Here is a 19,496-nt window from a genome sequence, read left to right as displayed (position 1 = left end):
TGCCGGGGAACACGACGGCGGGCGGAGGCGGAGCCGGCGAGGGCGGCGGCGGCCGGGGGGCGGAGCTAGACGACGTGGTGAGCGTGAGCGAGGTGCTGAAGGACTCGGCCAATCGGGAGAAGGCATACCTGGTGCAGTCCACGGAGTACTACAGCCTGCTGCCGGGCATGGACCTGGGGGGCTCGGACCACGGCGACTACGAGAGCGTCGACCTCGCCTGACCCCGCCCCCCCCGGGATGGGACTGAGAGTGTGTGTGTGTGTGTGTGTGTGTGATTGTGAGTGTCAGTGTTTGAGTGTGAGTGTGTGTGTGTTTGTGTTTGCAAGTGTGTGTTTGTTTCCTTACCTGTCTGTCTGAGTGCATGTTTTTATTGTGAGTGTGTGCGTGTGTGTGTGTGTGTGTGTGTGCGTGTGTGCGTGCGTGCGTGCGTGCGTGTGTGTGTTTGTGACAGGGAGTGAATGAATCCTGTGCAGAGAGACATTTGACAAATAGAGTCAACCTTTTCAAAAAAACGGCTTATTTTTAATACAGCTCAGGGTTTTTTTCGCACTGAATGTTACAGCAAGAGGTTTCAACGTTGAATGCATTTAACATTTCTGTAAGGCTCCCGTTTCATTAACCCATGGGCAAGACAAACCTACGCTTCACTGACCTTATTTCATTTAAATTCATTTTCACGACGTTTTTTCCAGAAGAATGTCCTCCAATGTCCATTAAGTCAGGTCTGAGTACCGGCTGGTGACATGTCCTCACACCTTCCAGCCCCCTCACAGTATAGAAGGCCGGTACGTACAGTACCTTTGGCTAAACAATGGGGTCTAATCACCCGGGTGCAGAATGTACTATTGTTAGTTGGATGTACGGGTTGTATTTGCCAAGCATTGTGGTTGTGTAAGCTTATTGATGATTGTGCAGAGGGGTGTTTGTGGAATTTCCAGAAATTGACAACTAAAAAACATATTTAAGTCCTTCAAATGAATCTTTCAAGATTGCCCTCATTTCATTTTGACTCATTTCATGTATTTGACTGTAAATTATTAAATGTTCTATTTCATGGTCCAATGGGTTTTAGCTTTGTTGATGTTCTTTTGTTTCATAAGTTTATCTAAATATATTTCTAAAATAAAGCTTTTGTAGCAATTATGTCCCTGTTTTGGAATGGATGGTGCTGTGTTCTTTAATTGTCTATAAAACATATCAGTGTGCTCTCACAGAAAATAAAATGCCAAAATGATGAACAAATATATAGGCTATATGAACAATGATGGCTCTTATGAACAAAGAGGAAAGACCTGGTAGGCTTGAATAATGATGTTCTCTGATATCCGGTTACGACAGGTAGGAAATAAAAAGGTAGGAAAGTATCCTAATCCAGTCTTGGCTATACCTGAATCCCATCCCTGCTTTGCATAATGTAAGGGGCAGTAATTATAGCATTGGGTTACAAACACAAAACTGCCTTTCTGAAACCTTTCAAAAAACGTTTGCAGTTTTCTCTTCGCACAGTGTATGTTTGTTCTGTACTACAAAGACACACTACTCATGATGTTTAAGAGCCAATCATCGGTATGTTACTCTGTAAAGTCCACCACAACCACCAATACCACACTTTGTGAACATGGACAAACAAAAATGCCACTAGGGTAATCGTATATTAGAAGGGCTATGCATAAGACTCACATGCACCTGTCATATGCATGTCACCGATTGTGCATGAAGGAGTCTGAATGCTTAAACTAAACAGCAAATGCTTGACTGATGAAACTTTGCATTAAATATGAAATATTTGACCGAATGACACTTAAGTTACAACAGTCATCAACATTCTTCAAGACTCCTCTTCATGGTCAAGACATGGTGTTGAGGAGATGACCTATCGGGTCAGCCTTATGCTCACCCCTCCAATGAAGTTTCAACAAAGATCAAATGGTTGCGGTCATCCAACTATTTAAGTAAAAATGTATTCTTGGATGTGGTTTTAATTGCCACAACTATAATGACATCCAATCTAAAATATGAACAGATGCAGATATTTGACATCTGACTGATGTAGCTTCAGGTTTGTATTTATATACATATTTATTAAATGATAACATAATAACTTTACACATTAAACCTGATCAAATCAGATCTCACAACCGCCATCTTGTGGTTAGAATATAAACGTCACTGTATCAGATAAATTATCAAAAACACAGCTGCATGTGTGACAAATACGTTATTAATAGTCAACCACAAATCTTGGATAGTGTGTATTCTAATAAGGGTCGAAGAAGGATGGATTGCCTACATAAATATCCACTGTCAGAATAGGCAAACTGGAAAGGATTATAAAACTGCCCAGGAGAAGGAAGCACTAAGTTTGACAGGAAAACAATGTGAAGAACAAATAAGACAGCTGGAATGGCCAATGATAAACCCAGGGTGTGTGTGTGTGTGTGTGTGTGTGTGTGTGTGTGTGTGTGTGTGTGTGTGTGTGTGTGTGTGTGTGTGTGTGTGATTGTGTGTGTGTGTGTGTGTGTGTGTGTGTGTGTGTGTGTGTGTGTGTGTGTGTGTGTGTCTGTGTGTGTGTGTGTGTGTGTGTGTGTGTGTGTGTGCACGTGCGCGCCCATGTGTGCAGGTGGGAATGTGTGTGTGCTTTCAGGTATAGCCTACATTATGTCATGAAGTGGTACAGTGCTTGGTGCTAAATTGCCATTGTGGTGCATTCATTCCAATAACTTACTGACATGGGAAACACAGAAGTACCTCAGTTGTAATGCCTACTCAAACAAAGAATTTGAAATGAAATGCGTAACATATTCATCATACTTTAACAGACATTCCTAATTCATATAAATTAATTAATTAACCTCTGTGCTACAAATTGCTTATTGAGGTAATTTGTGACTCTGTTATGAGTTATTGAAAGATCAAAATGTCCCCCAATTATTAGCTAATGCTTTAACTAACAGCTCATGGTAGAACGCGTAGGGACAGGATTCCCAGGCTATAAACTGTGAGTGATGTATAGCGGATCATCACATTCTGACAGGGAGGTTTAAAAAGGCCACGGGGAACTCATATTGTCATCAGTAGAGCTAGCAGGCACACTAATCATCAGCCTCATCCTTTGTAAGTCAGCTGTTTCTAGTATTTTGGGCCAAGAACAGCCTACTGAGAGTTTGTGTGAAGTGGGTCTTGATGTTTTCTAGGACTTCCGGCCATGACAGTGTCGTACTCCTTGGAGGTGGCCAACGCTCGATTCGGTGGCTTCTCCAAGCTCCTCTTCCGTTGGAGAGGGAGTATCTACCGGCTGCTTTACAAGGAATTCCTGGTGTTCTGTGCGCTGTACGCCTTTGTCAGTGTCTTCTACAGGTAAAAGCTTTTACTTGTGTTTGTTCTTGACACACTGACTCTTTTGTTTTCTGAATCTGGCATTGAGCACTGGATCTCTTCTGTGTGTAGATATACACTCACATCTAGACAACGGGACCTGTTTGAGCGCATTGCCCTCTACTGTGATCATTTCACCAACACCAACTTCATCCCAGTCTCTTTTGTGCTGGGTAAGCCCATCCAAGTTTCTTAATCCACTCCATTGATCCGTGATACACAGAATTCCTTTTATTTATTTTAAAATGTTGTGAAAGTTATAACTTTTTCTAAGAAGGCCTATCGGAATGGAATCAGAGTATTTTATTTTATTTTTTATTTTTATATTTTAATTTGCATTAAATCAATCCAAAAACGTTTTACGGCTCGCTCTCAAAAACGATTACAACCTCCACAGGATTTTACGTGACCTTGGCCTTCAACCGATGGTGGGGTCAGTACACCAGCTTCCCGCTGCCGGACAACCTGATGATGGTGGTGTCTGGGAACGTTCACGGCAGAGACGAGCGGGGACGCCTGCTGCGGCGCACGCTGATGAGATATGCGCACCTGTCGTCTGTCCTCATCCTGCGCTCCATCAGCACGAGGGTCCGCAAGCGGTTCCCCTCCCTCGAGCACATCGTAGACGCCGGTGAGGAGCCGGCAGCAGCTGTGAATATACACTTGCTAAATCCGTATTCACGATATACATTTAATCATAATTTCTCATCAAAGGCTATATAATGTCTGAACCCTTTTCGGTGAAACTTTTTTAAATTATTCTGATACGGTTCTAAAACTAGCTTAACTTCTTAATTACCTTTGCATTGTTGACTTTAGTAAAAAAAAATTCAAAATTCAAAATGTCCCATGGCCACGGATCACGATGCATGGCTTCGGACTGCAAATCGATTACTAAGCGCCTTGTATATACGCAGGGTTTATGACGGCAAAGGATGTGGAAAAGCTGGAGTCCCTGAACTCTGACTTCAACAAGTATTGGATGCCCCTCACGTGGTTCTCCAACCTGGCGGCCGAAGCCAGGGAAGAGGGTCGAGTCAGGAACGATGTGGCGCTTAAACTCCTCATGGAAGTAGGCCTACGTTTTCCCCCTTTAAAATTGGAAAGAACAACGTAATAACCTGATTAATCAATCAAAGCTGGCCTAGTGTGATCTAGTAGTGTTTATTAAATAGGGAGAAATTAAATGACATGCAAAAATGTAATAGCAAGATTAATAATATATATCATATAATATGAGATAAGATAATCTAGCATTAAATAAATCAAAGTAGGCCTGCGTTTAAACCATTATCCACTATGTTCACAGGAGCTCAATAAATACAGAGCCAAGTGTAGCCTCCTGTTCCACTATGACTGGATCAGCATTCCTCTGGTCTACACGCAGGTATGTACGACGTGTAATAAAATAATAAAAGATAAGACCTTCTGGAATACTCTGATGACCTATGGGAGGCATCAGCTGTTGGCTCGAGGATTGATGCCCACAGATGGAACTTCCTGGTTCACAAATTAAAAGTCCTCCCTTTAAATCCATTCCTATGTATTTCTTTTTTGGTAATTTTGACCGTCATGAGTTGATTTAACTAAGGACAAGAAAGATACTTATATATTTTCCTCTTGCCATTAACCTTTTGTAATGAACACTATGACTGGATCAGCATTCCTCTGGTCTACACGCAGGTATGTACGACGTGTAATAAAATAATAAAAGATAAGACCTTCTGGAATACTCTGATGACCTATGGGAGGCATCAGCTGTTAGGCTCGAGGATTGATGCCCACAGATGGAACTTCCTGGTTCACAAATTAAAAGTCCTCCCTTTAAATCCATTCCTATGTATTTCTTTTTTGGTAATTTTGACCGTCATGAGTTGATTTAACTAAGGACAAGAAAGATACTTATATATTTTCCTCTTGCCATTAACCTTTTGTAATGAACACTATGACTGGATCAGCATTCCTCTGGTCTACACGCAGGTATGTACGACGTGTAATAAAATAATAAAAGATAAGACCTTCTGGAATACTCTGATGACCTATGGGAGGCATCAGATGTTAGGCTCGAGGATTGATGCCCACAGATGGAACTTCCTGGTTCACAAATTAAAAGTCCTCCCTTTAAATCCATTCCTATGTATTTCTTTTTTGGTAATTTTGACCGTCATGAGTTGATTTAACTAAGGACAAGAAAGATACATATATATTTTCCTCTTGCCATTAACCTTTTGTAATGAAATTTGTGCCTTCATAATGTTATGGTTGCTCTCTACACAGGTCGTGACGGTTGCAGTATACTCCTTCTTTGCTTTCTGCCTGATCGGACGACAGTTCCTTAACCCGATGAAGGGCTACAAAGACCATAAGATCGACTTGTACGTCCCTGTTTTCACACTTCTCCAGTTCTTCTTCTACGTCGGATGGCTCAAGGTATGTAGGTATATATACCCCGACACGGGGATGACTGCGCTGTCTACAGTGAGTTCCTGTTATGAGAGTGGTCGCCCATATACCTCGATGAGGCTGTGATGGTTCCACGCAGGTGGCCGAGTTAATCATCAATCCCTTTGGAGAGGACGACGACGACTTTGAAACCAACCAACTGATCGACCGAAACTTTCAGGTTGTTTATTTTGTTGATTCATTTTGTATCATTACGTTTTCAGGTTTTTTACTGCAATTTATATAAAAATGTATATTTTATTTAAAAAACAGCCACGCTGAAAGAAAGATTCCCAGGCCTTTATTTCTCAGAGCCTATTGCGGGGTGGGGGGTTTGGTTCCAGTTTCGCGTCATCTCTCCGCTCTCGTTCCAGGTCTCCATGTTGGCTGTGGACGACATGTACCAGAACCTGCCCCCGACGGTGAGGGATAAGCACTGGGCCGCGGCGGGCTCCCCCGCGCCCTACAGCCAGACCGCCGGCCCCGGGGCGCGGACCCCCGCCTTCATGGGCTCCACCTACGACATGAGGTGAGCCGCTGGGGGCGCTCCCTCTCTGGGGTCAGCGCTGGTCGTTGTCCCGCCAGCGGAGCCCAGGTGGAGTGTCCAGGGTCAGACCTGGGCCCCACCGGGGAGGCCGGCAGACCGCTCTGGTGTCTAGCCGTCATACGGCTGTCAATTCAATTCAAATTACTTTATTTTTCCGTTAGGAACTTCAGATGTGGAGGAGCAGCAGGGTGTGTCCATACCCAACAGTGCATACAATAAACAAAAGAAAAACACGCACACACTCGCAAACATACACCGTCAGCCCTGCAGAAAATAAAAATAAAAGTCCTTGCCTAAGCCTAATAAATAAATAGTATTATTACCTCCATAGAGGATGAATAAATAAATAATTTAAAAAGATTCCAGGTATTAAAACAAGAGGATACAGTTCAAGGAGGGGTTAAACCATTCAAGAGTCTTATGGATGCCGGGACAAAACTTGACAGGGCTCCGTTTGTCCTTACTGTAGGGGCTCTGTATCTGCGGCCTGAGGGTAAGAGGGAATACTGGCTGTGTAGGGTGTGTGTGATGTCAAGGGTGATTTGTGTTGATTTCTGCTTTCTGCTGTGAGGGGGACACTCCCTCTGGTGAAGTCACCAGAGGAGGTGTGACTAATCATGCAGGATTGGGCTTCTTCTTACAAAGCTGGGATCCTCCCTCGGAGAAGCTCAGTGGTCATCAGTGCGAGACAATGAATTGTCTCTATTGCACAAAAAAACCTTTGTGTTTACTGTTGCTGAGTCGGCTAATAAAGCCAACAGGAATCAATCCAAAATATAGCCCTAACTTAGTTTCTTCCCTTTTTATTTTCCTACTTATTTAGCACATATGCTTCGACGGGATATCCCAAGTGTGCAAATTAAACAAACACAAGCCAGGTGTTGTATTTTTTTAAGAAGTTGGCAAACCGCCATTGACGTAATTGGTGTTCCTAGTTAGATTCACCGTGTTCTGTACTCGTGTTTCTGGCCTCTGTGTATCCTACAGGATGAGCGCTGAGGATCTTCAGGTGCACCAGCCACAGGACTCCTCTTCGAACATTGTGATGCTTCAGCCCAGGGGCTCCCTTGGAGACGGGCTGGAGGGGGTTTGGGAGAAGGGCAAGGGAATCATTCGAGGGGCGAGCCTCCCGTCCCTGCTGGAAGGCTTGACACACCCGGTCGAGGATGACTGCGTTAACGGCAGTGGCGATGAGGTCTGAGCCCTGACTCAAGAACACAGGCAATGATTACAGTTGGATTACATGATGGCATTAAGAGGAGGTTTATGCATTTGTTTAAGCTTTCTACAGTCTGTTTTTGTTACAATAATGGTTTTGAAACATGATTTATTTATTATTTTATTTTTAACCTTATATATATTTCTATATGATGCATTGTTCAAAATAAAATCATAATAAATTTGATATTTGTTATTAATTTAAATCTCTGACTGTGTAATATTGCAAACGTATGGTTCATGGTTGGATAAGCGAAGCGATAGTGGCGAAGGACTTTTACTTTGAAATTAACAAGACGGATCACGAAAAGGGTCAAAATAAATGTCAAAAACTTACTTCCGTATACTTTCGCTTTACCAACTACATTACCTGTAAACACCCAAAGACTCCAGACGTCGTTGACATTATTGGTTGAAAAGTCCAATTGTAGGTAAGTTGTTACCATTAATATTAAAGCAGCATTAAGCCATTCGCTTTTACTAACATAACGACGTGTTTTGCAGCTATATTAGCTAACGAAAAGCTTGTTAATGATAGCTAGCCTTACTTCATAGTTCTGTTGTGTGAAAGCCATTGGGTGGCAGCTTTAGCAGTCTTTCGTTTTTGCTATCGTTTATCTGAATGATTATATTACAGGCGTGTCACCCTTTAGACCCTAGTCAGAGACGGGGTATGAGGTTGTGAGATTAACGTTAGTCATTGTATAATAACCAGCCCTGTTCGGGTCTCAGCGACGGACATTGCTCTGCTTCGTGCATCATATAATATGCATACTGAAGCCGAGCTCTGATTCATTCAAACGAATGTTCTGTTTTGTCTTGCTGAAAACAGGGAATCCGCTGCCACACTACGTGGTAACAAACAAGCACTGAAAACGGTCATGTCAGGTGACGCCTCGCCGCCGTGTTATTAAGTGTGACCGCTGCATTGCTGGTGGTGGGAAGCCCGCTGACAGCACCGACATGGCCCTGGGTGACAGCCCTCACGTGCTGCTAGGGAGGATTCGCTTCCTGAACAAGTGCATTGAATGTTTCCGAAAGAGCGAGCCTGTACCAGAGAGTTTATGTTATGTGCCGAACGAGGTATGTTATAAAATCTGCAAAGATTCATCGTCCGCCTCTTCCGCATCATCCAGCACGTCGGCTGGCACTGCTGGTACTCCCGGAAAGACCGTAGTCTCCGTGTTTGAAGCCCCTACAACGACCAGTAACAAGAAATTATGCAAGTACAATATTGAACCAAAGAAAGGAACGTGCATACGGACAACTGGCGATGAATACTGCAACAGCCAAGGCCTTTGGGTGAAATTAAACAAGGTAGGCGTCTGAGGTTCCAATGTGATCACTTCTAAAGTTGTTCATCATATTTTTATTCTGGCACCACTGCATGTGCACTTTACACACCACCAGTGTTCGCTTATCCACTAATTATCGAATCGTAATGATGAATATACTTTCTAAATTGATGGAGAATTGTTTTCATTGATGCACCCAACATAGGCCATCCTTTTTGCAGCTCCCTGCTTTCGTAACTACTTTCTTTTGTTTGAACATTACAAACAGGATGTTGTCCTAGAATGTCGTTCTGTAATCATTTCTAAAATAGACTCGCATACATAAAACCTGCTGCTTTGTATCAAAACACCACCTGAACGCTCACCATAGACGACCCGTCGGTCACCAACCATACCGCTCCCTATATATCCTGCAGCTATCGTGACTGTATCCAACCAGTGGTTCACGTGTTGACCACGTGTCCCCCCCCGTCCCCCCCCGTCCCCCCACCACCAGGAGCAGCTGGAGGAGCACCGGGCGGGCCAGGACCTGGAGGAGGCCTGGATCCTGGTGTGTAAGCACACGGAGGGCGGCGACCGCCTGGTGCCGGTGGAGTCCCCGGAGACGCTGAGCCGGCACCAGCAGCTGTTCGGCTACGACCACAAGCCCTGCAGCCGCTGGGAGCAGGTGGTGGACGTGGAGAACGCCCTGCACCTCGGCACCAAGCCCAGGGTCGCGGACAGCGACCCGGCCGCAGTCCAGAAGCTCAGGTGAGGGAGTCGGGATCTCCGGGTCAGTTTCTCTTTCACCACAGTGACGCTCACTGGTTCCCAACCGCTGACTTGAGGTGTGCAGCTTAATTGACGTCAAGACCTTTCGTGGACTACCTCGTGTTTGAGTAACTAACCTGATGAATAGATGAAAACACATGCAGTGGTTGAGCAGATTGCCGTCACCCCCCAAATACACAATAATCACTGCGAGGTTGTGTCTCCTACCATGGCCGGTGGGAAACAGTGGAAAGACTACGTCAGCAACTTGGCCCCCAGTGTGTTTATTTCATAAAAACGAAAGTTTTTACATTTATTTTCAATGATCTATTCCCTTTTTTCAATTATAGTAAATCGGTCTATTTCAAGAATAAAACCCCTGGTACCGCCTGCAGTACCCTCACATACCACCGGTTCAAAAACACTGTTGTCACTCATTTACTCACTCTATACCTCTTCCACTAACTCATTCTAAATCTCGATTCCGCGCGTTGTGGAGTCAGAGTGAGGAGGCGAGTCGTCTCTGCGTGGGTTTAAAGGCGATGCCTGTCTTCCCCCCCAGGCATGTGCCGCCCACCTGGACGTACGAGAGCGACGAGGACCTCGTGCACTTCTTCTACGACCACATCGGCAAGGAGGACGAGAACCTGGGCAGCGTGAAGCAGTGCGTGACCAGCATCGACGTGTCCTCCTGCTCGGTGAGTCGCACGGGCTGACCGTCGTCAGTACGTCGACTGTGACGCGTTGCTGTGGCTGTGGTGGTGGGGGGGATGAGGATACCGGTCAACGGTCGCCATCAGGGGGGCTTTATTTATGCAGTAGCACCGCGATCAACCTCTGTGTTCCTGGATGGCTGGGCGTTTATTTCTGTGGACTACGATGCAGCTCTATCTGCAGATTTCTAAATGGATCGACCCAGCAGTCGGAGGCACCAGCCCGACTGAATCAATACGAGTCTCAATAGAGTAGCAGTACGGAAAGCGTGTGTGCGTGTGCGCGTGCGCTTGCGCTTGCGTGCGCGCGTGCGTGAAGCTAACTGCTATTTGTTGTTCAGGAGGACCCTAGCGGCGGGGCGAGCGGTCTGACGGACGGGGACACGGAGACCTACTGGGAGAGCGACGGCATGCAGGGCCAGCACTGGATCCGCCTCCACATGAAGAGAGGCACCGTGGTGAAGTACGAGACGCATGCCCTCACTGCGGGATGGGGGCCCCTCGGGGCCACTTAGTTGGTATTCTCGCCCATGTTTCCATATCTGTTGCTGCCTGCTGTGAATGCTCAAGAAACCATCAATGCTAAGTGGCAATAATTATGTAACTGATACAGAAGACTTTAAATTGTATGTTAGAGGTGCCCAGCTCAAGCAAGTAACGTCAGAGTAAATAGAATAAACACAACAACACATAAACACTAGCATTATAAACCAAAAATACAGCATCCATAGAATATTGTCATTATGGATAAAAAAATATGCACCTTTCCAACAGCAGAATGTCAATAAATATGTGTTTAAAATCAAAGTATAAATGTAAGCGCAGCTAAGTGAGGTGAAGCATAGTGTTAGTAATGCATGTCTTCAGCACCTCGACCACCCTTAGTTCCCCTGCGCCGTTGGGCTCCAACATGGGCTGAATGCGTGGGATCGTAGCGTCGCTGGGTCTTTGCCATGGTTCATATTCTGAGCCCGCCGCCCCCTTTGCGGCCTCCAGCAAGCTGATCCTGACGGTGGACGCCACGGACGACAACTACATGCCCAAGAGGGTGACGGTGTACGGAGGGGAGGGGGACAACCTGAAGAAGCTGAGTGACGTCACCATCGACGAGTGAGTGTTCACAAAGGAAAGGGTCATGTGTAGGGATGTCCGATATTGGCTTTTTTGCCGATATCCGATATGCGATATTGTCCAACTCTAAATTTTCGATTCCGATATCAGCCGATACCGATGTCGATATTTGGTTTATTTTTCCTCAAACCTAATTTAGGTAACATTACATATCTCCTGTTGTGGAATTAACACAACATGCTTAATGTTATTGTGATGCCCCACTGGATGCATTCTTGAATGCAACAAGGCTTTCCAAATGTTAACATTGTCTGTGCAAAATAAGAAAAATACTTCAACTTAATTTAAGGGAAAAGTGCCATGTTTATTTTTATTTTTTTAATGGTCTCAGACAACAGTTTGGATTACACTCTCCCTGAGATAATCTTGACAATGCCCACAACAAATAGGGCAAACTTCATTTCACAAATGATAAAACATTGTACCTGAACAACTATGTGCAACATAGCAGTATGTTTCTTTAACTAAAACTCAATAACCTTAATTGAATAAATGCACAAATATGAGTCAATTACAATGTTCACTGTACTGCACAATTTTGAAAACATTTATTTGAGCTATAAAAAAAAAAATAAAAAAAAAAATCGGTTTTAAGGCAAAAAAAATCCGATACCGATATTGACAGATATTACATTTTTATGCTAATATCGGGCCGATAATATCGGTGGGCTGATAATATCGGACATCTCTAGTCATGTGGTTTGTTTTCGTTCTGTTATTAGAAAGCAGGGTTTTCTATCGATGGGTGTTCAGGACTGCAGGATAAACGCCTCACATATATCGTCATATATATTTAAAAAGGACATCCGATTGCTAACTGAGAAACCATGCCGGACAATAACATTTCTGACCAGTTTTGAACCGTCGCTGCTGTGTCTTGTTCCCGCAGCAATCTGATTGGAGAGGTCTGCGTTCTCGAGGACATGTCGTCCCACCTGCCGGTCATTGAGGTCCGGATAGAGGAGTGCAGGGGTAAGCCTATGAGCCACCAGCTCCATACCTTACCTCGCAGATCCTTCCTGAAGCTGCTGCTAATGTCATTCTAACGGATTAACGTCCACCCCGGGCCGAGTCCAGACGAGGGCATCGACGTGAGGATCCGAGGCCTGAAGATCAAGTCGTCGTGCGAGCGAGACCTGGGCCTGAACGCCGACGTCTTCCAGTCCTCCAACCTGGTGCGCTACCCCCGACTGGAGGGGACGCCCCCTGAGATCCTCTACCGCAGAGCCCTGGTCATCCAAAGGTCAGGGGGGGGGGGGCATGTTCCATTGGTTCGTAGGGGTTTCTGAAAATAGCTGTTAAAGGGGAAATATTATACCACCGTGAGGGTGTGAGTGTGATTAGCCGTTACAAGCCATTTTGAAAATGTGATACATCTAGGTGGACACGCCCACCTGGGATGTCAGAAGCTGTGCATTTTCAAAACGGCTTGTAACGGCTAATCACACTCGCACCTGGTGGTATAACATGTCCCCTTTAAAGCTTTGAGGGATCCTATCTATCTGCCATGAGCCATGGATCACCAAATAACTTAATTCAAAGAACCACTGGGCAAATCGTCCGCTGGGCCTTGACACTAAACATCGCCGAGGGGAAATACCGTGCCCAAGCTGAACTGGACAACAAATTGATAATGAAAGTGAAACATGACTTCACTTCAGCTGAGCCAGCAAGTTGAAATGTTATTGCGTACTTTTTCACTTTGTTCATGCTCCCTTCTTATTCCAGTATGTGACTGATGCCTTATGTGTTGGGCGTACAGGTTCATCTCTCTCCTGGACGCTCTGCTGCCTCATCTGGTGCCGGCCTGGGACTACAGCCTGGGCACCTTCAGCCACCTCAAGGTGAGCCCTGTCTCCACCCCCCCAGATCACGTGCACAACGGACAGAGGTCTACCATGTGACCAGGGCCGAACGATTTAGGGAAATAATCAAATGGCGATTATTTCAACCATTATTGTGATTGCTATTTAGGTTTTTAGTTTTTTTCAGTTCTGTATTATTCCCTTATTATTATTATTATTATTATTATTATTATTCACTAAACAAGCAATAAATCATTCTATAGTATGACTAAACACAACATTGGAAGCAGTCATCATATAAACGGCTCTTACCTTTAGGCCAGGCCTATTTGCTGAGATTAATTGATGCATGAATGGATATTATAACATCTTTATTTAACTATTGAATTGTACAAGAAATATCTATATGAATCGTACTGATCCCCAGTCAGTAAAAGTAACAGTAAAAAATATATCGCGTTCTATTACATCGTGATGTCGGTTTGAATTCGGTGCATCGGTCAGCCCTACATGTGACCCGAGTTAACGATCGTCCAATGAATTGATCCCCGCAGAGCATCAAGCAGTTCCTGCTGCTGTCCAAGCGGCGCTCGGCCCTCATCACGCAGTGCCTGAAGGACTCGGAGACCAGCAAGCCCAACTTCATGCCGCGCCTCTACATCAACCGCCGGCTGGCCATGGAACACCGGGACAATCCCTCGCTGGAGCCCAGCTGCAAGAACGCCCTGTTCACCCAGGTAGGGGCCACCGGCCACTGGGGCCGCGGAACCAGGGCCCGCCAACCCAGATATATGGGATGGTTTTTTAATTGTGTCGTCCATGATCTTGAACATCGTGGTCTTGTTATTCTATGTGTGGATGAGCGCTTCATGTTAATGCTGTGATGTTTTTTAAATCTTAGTGTTTGAGATCTAGCTGAAAGCGGGGGTTCTTTTGTACTATAACCTCGATGAATAGATTGTCACGCACAGACACAGTCTGTGTGGAATGCACCGGGGAATGTAGAAGATAAATAACAACGCCTTTAAATAATGCGCCATTTCTTCACCCAGGTCTACGAGGGTTTAAAGCCGTCCGATAAATTCGAGAAGACTTTGGATTACAGGTAGAACTCTCCTTGTTTGAACCCCTCCCCACACCCCTCACGATCCCACACCCGACTCGACCCCCTCTGGCCCCCTGATCGTCACCTCTGCCCCTCTTGCGTGCGCTCCACCAGGTGGCCCGCCAGGTACGATCAGTGGTGGGAGTGCAAGTTCATCGCAGAGGGCATCATCGACCAGGGCGGCGGCTTCAGAGACAGCCTGGCTGACATGTCTGAGGAGCTGTGCCCCAGCTCGGGGGAATGCCCCATGCCTCTGCCCTTCTTCACACGCACGTCCAACCAGGTGCGCCGCACTCAGGCCTTGTGCCTTCGTACCTTTCCTTCCTTTTTGTTTCATGCAAGTCGTTTTCAAAGGAAAACGCCCCAAACAACTTATTTTAGACGAGACGTGATGTAATGGGTTGCACAGCGTCCGTATGGATTATTCCTGGTCCAATTCAGAAGTTAAATGCACTTTGTTTTAAGTACTATGTGATATGGTCCCACACTGCCCTCTATTGGTCAATCGGAACTGCCAATTCTTTTTGGCAGCTCTGTGGGGCAAATATTCAAACGAGAATTCGGTGATTGTAGCGGGTGGAGTGTGTAAAAGCCTGAGCAACAACATCATAGCCTGCGCCTAAATACAAAAGAGTGTGCACCAGAAGGCCTCTTTGATATTGTGATTGTTGGTTAGGAGGATCTACCCACCACCCAGAGGTACTAACACTTCCTTAATGCCTTGCTCCAGGGCAGCGGCGAGGCCCGGGACTACTACGTACCAAACCCGTCCTGCAAGGAGTTCCACAAGTTTGAGTGGATCGGCCAGCTGATGGGCGGGGCCCTCAGAGGAAAAGACTTCCTGGTTAGCACGCCGCACACCGCACGCTGAACGAATGCAGCGGAGATTAATATGGGCGTCGTGAAGTCGTGGACTGGATTTGTATTTCAAGTGGAGGCACAAAGTGCTATACCGATGAGGAGAGTTGGAAATACATCACAACACATATATTGCATAGAATGAAATAATACAATATAAGATGGAAGATTTTTTTTTGAAGAAGGTGAAATGTGTGGCAGGTTATTCCACCATGTGGAAAAGCCGTTTCACCTTTTGGATTCTAGGCTAGAGGGGAGCGGCTAAAGTACAACTGATGTCTTGTAATAATAGCCCCAAAAAAAAGCCAGTTTGGTGAACCACATTCGATCCTGATTTAATACATCCCTTTCATTAATATGTTGTCTCTTATTTATTACACCCTGTCCAGACCTTCACGCCCGTCCCCTGAATAGTTTTAGTGCATTTGTGTTTTCTACTTTCATTCTGTACATAGGCTGTGTGTTTGTATATCCGTTTTATATTTGCCCTAATGAGTCATGCCTGTGTATTTGTTATTTGTACCTTTAATTCCTGGTGGGGCCTCTTGGACCAGATCCATATTGTAAATAAGAAACTGAAAAATAAAGGTTAAATAAAAGTAATGCTGATGGGAACCAGGAGGACGCTCCCTGCCGGTCTCACGCTGTCTGCCCTGGGTCCCTGCAGGTGCTGGCTCTACCTGGGCTGGTGTGGAAGCAGCTGGGCGGAGAGGACGTGAGCTGGAGTAAAGACTTCCCCGCGGTGGACTCTGTTCTGGTCAGCATCCCTCCCTACAAACATCGTGGCACCCGCAGCATCTGTGATCCGCTGTACTATTCGAGGAAGAGAGGAAGATGTAGAAAAGAAACAACCACAAATAACCAATCCCAGTTGGTCTCTCTGCCGTTGAGAAGCGTTGCCCTAACTCACCTGTCATTGAGCTATAATAACACAATGTCCTTTAAAGAGCATTTCATTTACAGATAGATGGGGCATTTCTCACATTACACTCAAACGACTCTTGAATCTTCCCTACATCGCCCTTAGCCCCACTGTCGGTATGCGCCCACTCAAGGGCTGATTATGGTCCCAAATTAACGTAACCCAAGGGGGTTACGGACCCTCCTTGCGTCCTCCCCAAGGGCCGGACATGTGCCTCCCAATAATCGTAACGTACCGTCGAGGCGACGCAGCAATGAGGGCTGTGATTGGTCCTCTCACCCGACGCAGAAGCATGAAGGTTCCCGACTGCGTCGGAGCGTCTGCGGGGTCGTTGCGTTGCGGGGACGTGGGACCATAATCAGCCCTTCACAGGGGAAGCGATGCCCCGCCCTGACCAGTGCTGTCGCGCTCTCTCCCGGGCCCCAGGTCAAGCTGCTGGAGGCCATGGAGAGCATGGACCAGGCCACCTTTGAGTTCAAGTTCGGGGAGGAGCTGGTGTACACCACGCTGCTGAGCGACGGCCAGACGGTGGAGCTCATCCCGGGCGGCAGCAGCGTGGCCGTCCGCTACGAGGACCGCTCTGCCTTCATCCGGCTGGTGCAGAAGGCCCGCCTGGACGAGAGCCGGCCGCAGGTAGCGGGGAGGGGGGTGGATGTGTGTTCTGCAGGGCTCTGTTGTGGCAGTGACGCCCTTCACTTGCACATTACACCGTTGTCATTTTTTTTTTTTTAGGGGTGGTCAAAGATTTAGAGTTTTAATCGCGATTAATCACATAGTATTTGTGAGTTGATCGCGATTAATCACACTTTTAAAATTATATTTTAAATCCACTCCAATTGAGGTTAAAAATAAATAAAAATAGGCCAAGAGATCTTGGGGGAGTTTTATTGACTCACTCAGTGTGGGTTTAATATGAAACTTACGGACCACAACAGATTTGGGAATTTCTACAGACTGTCACTTACTGCAAGTGTAATTGAACGCAAAGTAAGTGGAACAGAAAACAAAAAAGATTTCTGATATGAATGCAAAAAAAAAAAAAGCGTCAATTTGGATTAATCGTGTTAAAATAAGATTGCGTTAACGCGTAATTAACGCGTTAACTGGCCCAGCCCTAATTTTTATCTTTTTTTTAAATAAATCTTGCCCTCCCTTGGACGTTTGTGTTCACCGATGTCCGTCCCAGTGGTTGGTTTACCATGAGGTCTACCGCTGTGGTTGGGGATTCATCCGAGCCCTGTCTGCCGTGCGTCTCCTTCCAGATCGCCGCCATGCAGGCGGGGCTGCTGAAGGTGGTGCCCCAGGCCGTGCTGGACCTGCTCACCTGGCAGGAAGTGGAGAAGAAGGTGTGTGGAGACCCAGAGATCACCGTGGAGGCCATCAAACGACTCAGTGAGTGGCCCGCTGATGTAAATGCAGATTTACCTTGGTTTAAGGTTATAACGGGTCAAAGAAGCTACGTCTATCTTTTAAAGGGTTAATGGTCTGAGCTTGGTAATGCGGAAATTATTTGGAAATGTATTATTTTTAAGGGAAAACTACTTCAATGTCAATGAATTGATTGATCATTGATTGACCATTTGTTGCATTTGTCTCTGGTGACATTGTGACAGATATTGAAATTGTGTAGACCAAAGGGTTTATTAGAATAATTGAATAAGAAATGAGATGCATTTCTAGCAGCAGCCCTGAGTGTTTCTCCGTCGTTCACAGCCCACTATGAGGACCTGGAGCAGACGGACGTCAGGGTGCAGTACCTGTGGGAGGCCCTGCAGAACTTCACCAACGGTAAGTTCTCCCATTGCATTATTCTTTTACTTTATGTAACGTAGAAGTAATGTCGCTTGGTGGAAACGTTGTGCCAAAGATTATCATTAATTCATTATTAATTAAGATGAACTGGTCGCAAGGCCAAGTGCTAGCCGTGTCTCCTGTGTGTTTTGTATGGTAAATGGTCACAGTATCACGTGTACGATGACCACACCACGTGACGTGTCCCTTGTGTGTTCCAGAGGACCGCAGCAGGTTCCTGAGGTTTGTGACCGGGAGAAGCCGGCTCCCCGCTCCCATCTACATCTTTCCTGACAAACTCGGGTACGCCGGGTCGTAGGATCGTCTATTATCTCCTCAGACGCGTTCACACAAGGTGTTGTGTTGTTTTGACGTGGTTCCCCTCGCCCCCTCCAGGTCTGAAACGACAGACGCCCTTCCACAGTCTTCCACGTGCTCCAGCACCCTCTATTTACCCAACTACCCGAGGCAAGGAGCACACAAGACGGATATATCTGACACGTTCTGCTTTACAGCGACTGGATACACTATGACATGAATGAGGACATGCACCCTTTCATTCATTTTAATGTAGAAAATATTTAGTTTGTCTCTACATTGACGCATACATTAAGTTCAGGTGTCCAGAATTCAATGTTTGATTTAATACAACTAATAAATGCATTTTGATGTAAGGAATACCAGCGACACTACATACAAACTGATACATTTATGGAAACATTGGCATTGCCTCATGCTAAAGTAAGCTGCAATATATGGCAATGTTTGATATGAATGCTTAAATGTATATAACTAATAAATACAGTACAATTTGACATCCGGAACTACACTGACACTACATACAAACTGATATATTTAAGGAAACATTGGCATTGCCTGCTGCTAAAGTCAGCTGTTACATACACTACTGATTTTGATTGTAGACTTGGAAGGACTGATGGAGATTCTCTTGTGTTTTTAACCACTGTTCTCTCCGCCAACAGTGCAAAGGTTTGCGAGGAGAAACTGCGCTATGCTGCGTACAACTGTGTGGCTATCGACACGGACATGAGCCCCTGGGAAGAGTGATCGCCCATCCTCGTGGCTGTATAGGGGAACCCATATTCACACACACTCGCAGAGAATCACTTGCCAAAATTACCACCATATCTACATTTTTGCCAATTATTCATGACTGTGTATATAATAAAGTATGGCCTCAAAATATGAATGTTATGTGTTTTTATTTCTGCACCTGTACAGACAAGTCTGGTAGCTTGATGTCGGTTTTTAAATCAATATTGTTTGGAGCAGCATCAGTGTTTAGCGTGCTATGACACCAATGTGAAAAGAGGCAATGAACAGTTCTCATCTGTGAAAGTATGGTGGTTCTGAGATAAACACAATTCATCAATAACACCAGAAAATATGAACTTTTTAAGAGTTGGGTGCTACTCTGAAGGGGTCTGAAGAAAGAATACTAGTTCTAGAGTGCTGGACTTGTGATGAAGATAAAATGAAGGAGGAGCTGAGTAAAGTAAACTCGACTGGGGCTTGGGAAGAAA

At 45.5% G+C, this 19,496-nt stretch overlaps 3 protein-coding genes across 4 annotated transcripts in view; all 3 read left to right on the top strand.

Moving 5' to 3' along the window:
* Positions 1-1,143, top strand: part of LOC115549074 (leucine-rich repeat, immunoglobulin-like domain and transmembrane domain-containing protein 1) — a 5,829-nt gene extending 4,686 nt beyond the window's left edge. For both annotated transcript variants that reach the window (XM_030364070.1, XM_030364071.1), the window contains one exon: positions 1-1,143. This exon is cut by the window's left edge and continues 1,179 nt beyond it. In XM_030364070.1, coding sequence (XP_030219930.1) covers positions 1-221 — 221 coding nt within the window. In that variant the 3' untranslated portion in view covers positions 222-1,143.
* A 1,905-nt stretch (positions 1,144-3,048) lies between these two features.
* Positions 3,049-8,438, top strand: best4 (bestrophin 4). Its single transcript, XM_030364072.1, has 11 exons — positions 3,049-3,114; positions 3,195-3,357; positions 3,448-3,548; positions 3,773-4,006; positions 4,293-4,447; positions 4,685-4,762; positions 5,653-5,805; positions 5,918-5,998; positions 6,192-6,346; positions 7,352-8,013; positions 8,415-8,438. Exons 2-10 carry the CDS (start codon positions 3,206-3,208, stop codon positions 7,563-7,565), a joined length of 1,323 nt encoding a protein of 440 aa, XP_030219932.1. The 5' UTR covers positions 3,049-3,114; positions 3,195-3,205; the 3' UTR covers positions 7,566-8,013; positions 8,415-8,438.
* Positions 8,439-8,471: 33 nt separating this feature from the next.
* hectd3 (HECT domain containing 3) lies at positions 8,472-19,162 on the top strand. Its single transcript, XM_030364069.1, has 19 exons — positions 8,472-8,899; positions 9,374-9,627; positions 10,190-10,325; positions 10,682-10,803; positions 11,337-11,450; positions 12,361-12,443; positions 12,549-12,714; positions 13,234-13,315; positions 13,831-14,013; positions 14,329-14,381; positions 14,496-14,664; positions 15,112-15,225; positions 15,907-15,996; positions 16,588-16,794; positions 17,424-17,553; positions 17,875-17,949; positions 18,174-18,255; positions 18,349-18,420; positions 18,936-19,162. Exons 1-19 carry the CDS (start codon positions 8,546-8,548, stop codon positions 19,018-19,020), a joined length of 2,571 nt encoding a protein of 856 aa, XP_030219929.1. The 5' UTR covers positions 8,472-8,545; the 3' UTR covers positions 19,021-19,162.
* Positions 19,163-19,496: the final 334 nt, after the last annotated feature.

This window comes from Gadus morhua, chromosome 8 (assembly GCF_902167405.1).
Source record: "Gadus morhua chromosome 8, gadMor3.0, whole genome shotgun sequence".
Classification (NCBI taxonomy): Eukaryota; Metazoa; Chordata; class Actinopteri; order Gadiformes; family Gadidae; genus Gadus; species Gadus morhua.
Note: the sequence above shows the minus strand (reverse complement) of the source record. Positions and strands in the feature narration are given on the sequence as shown.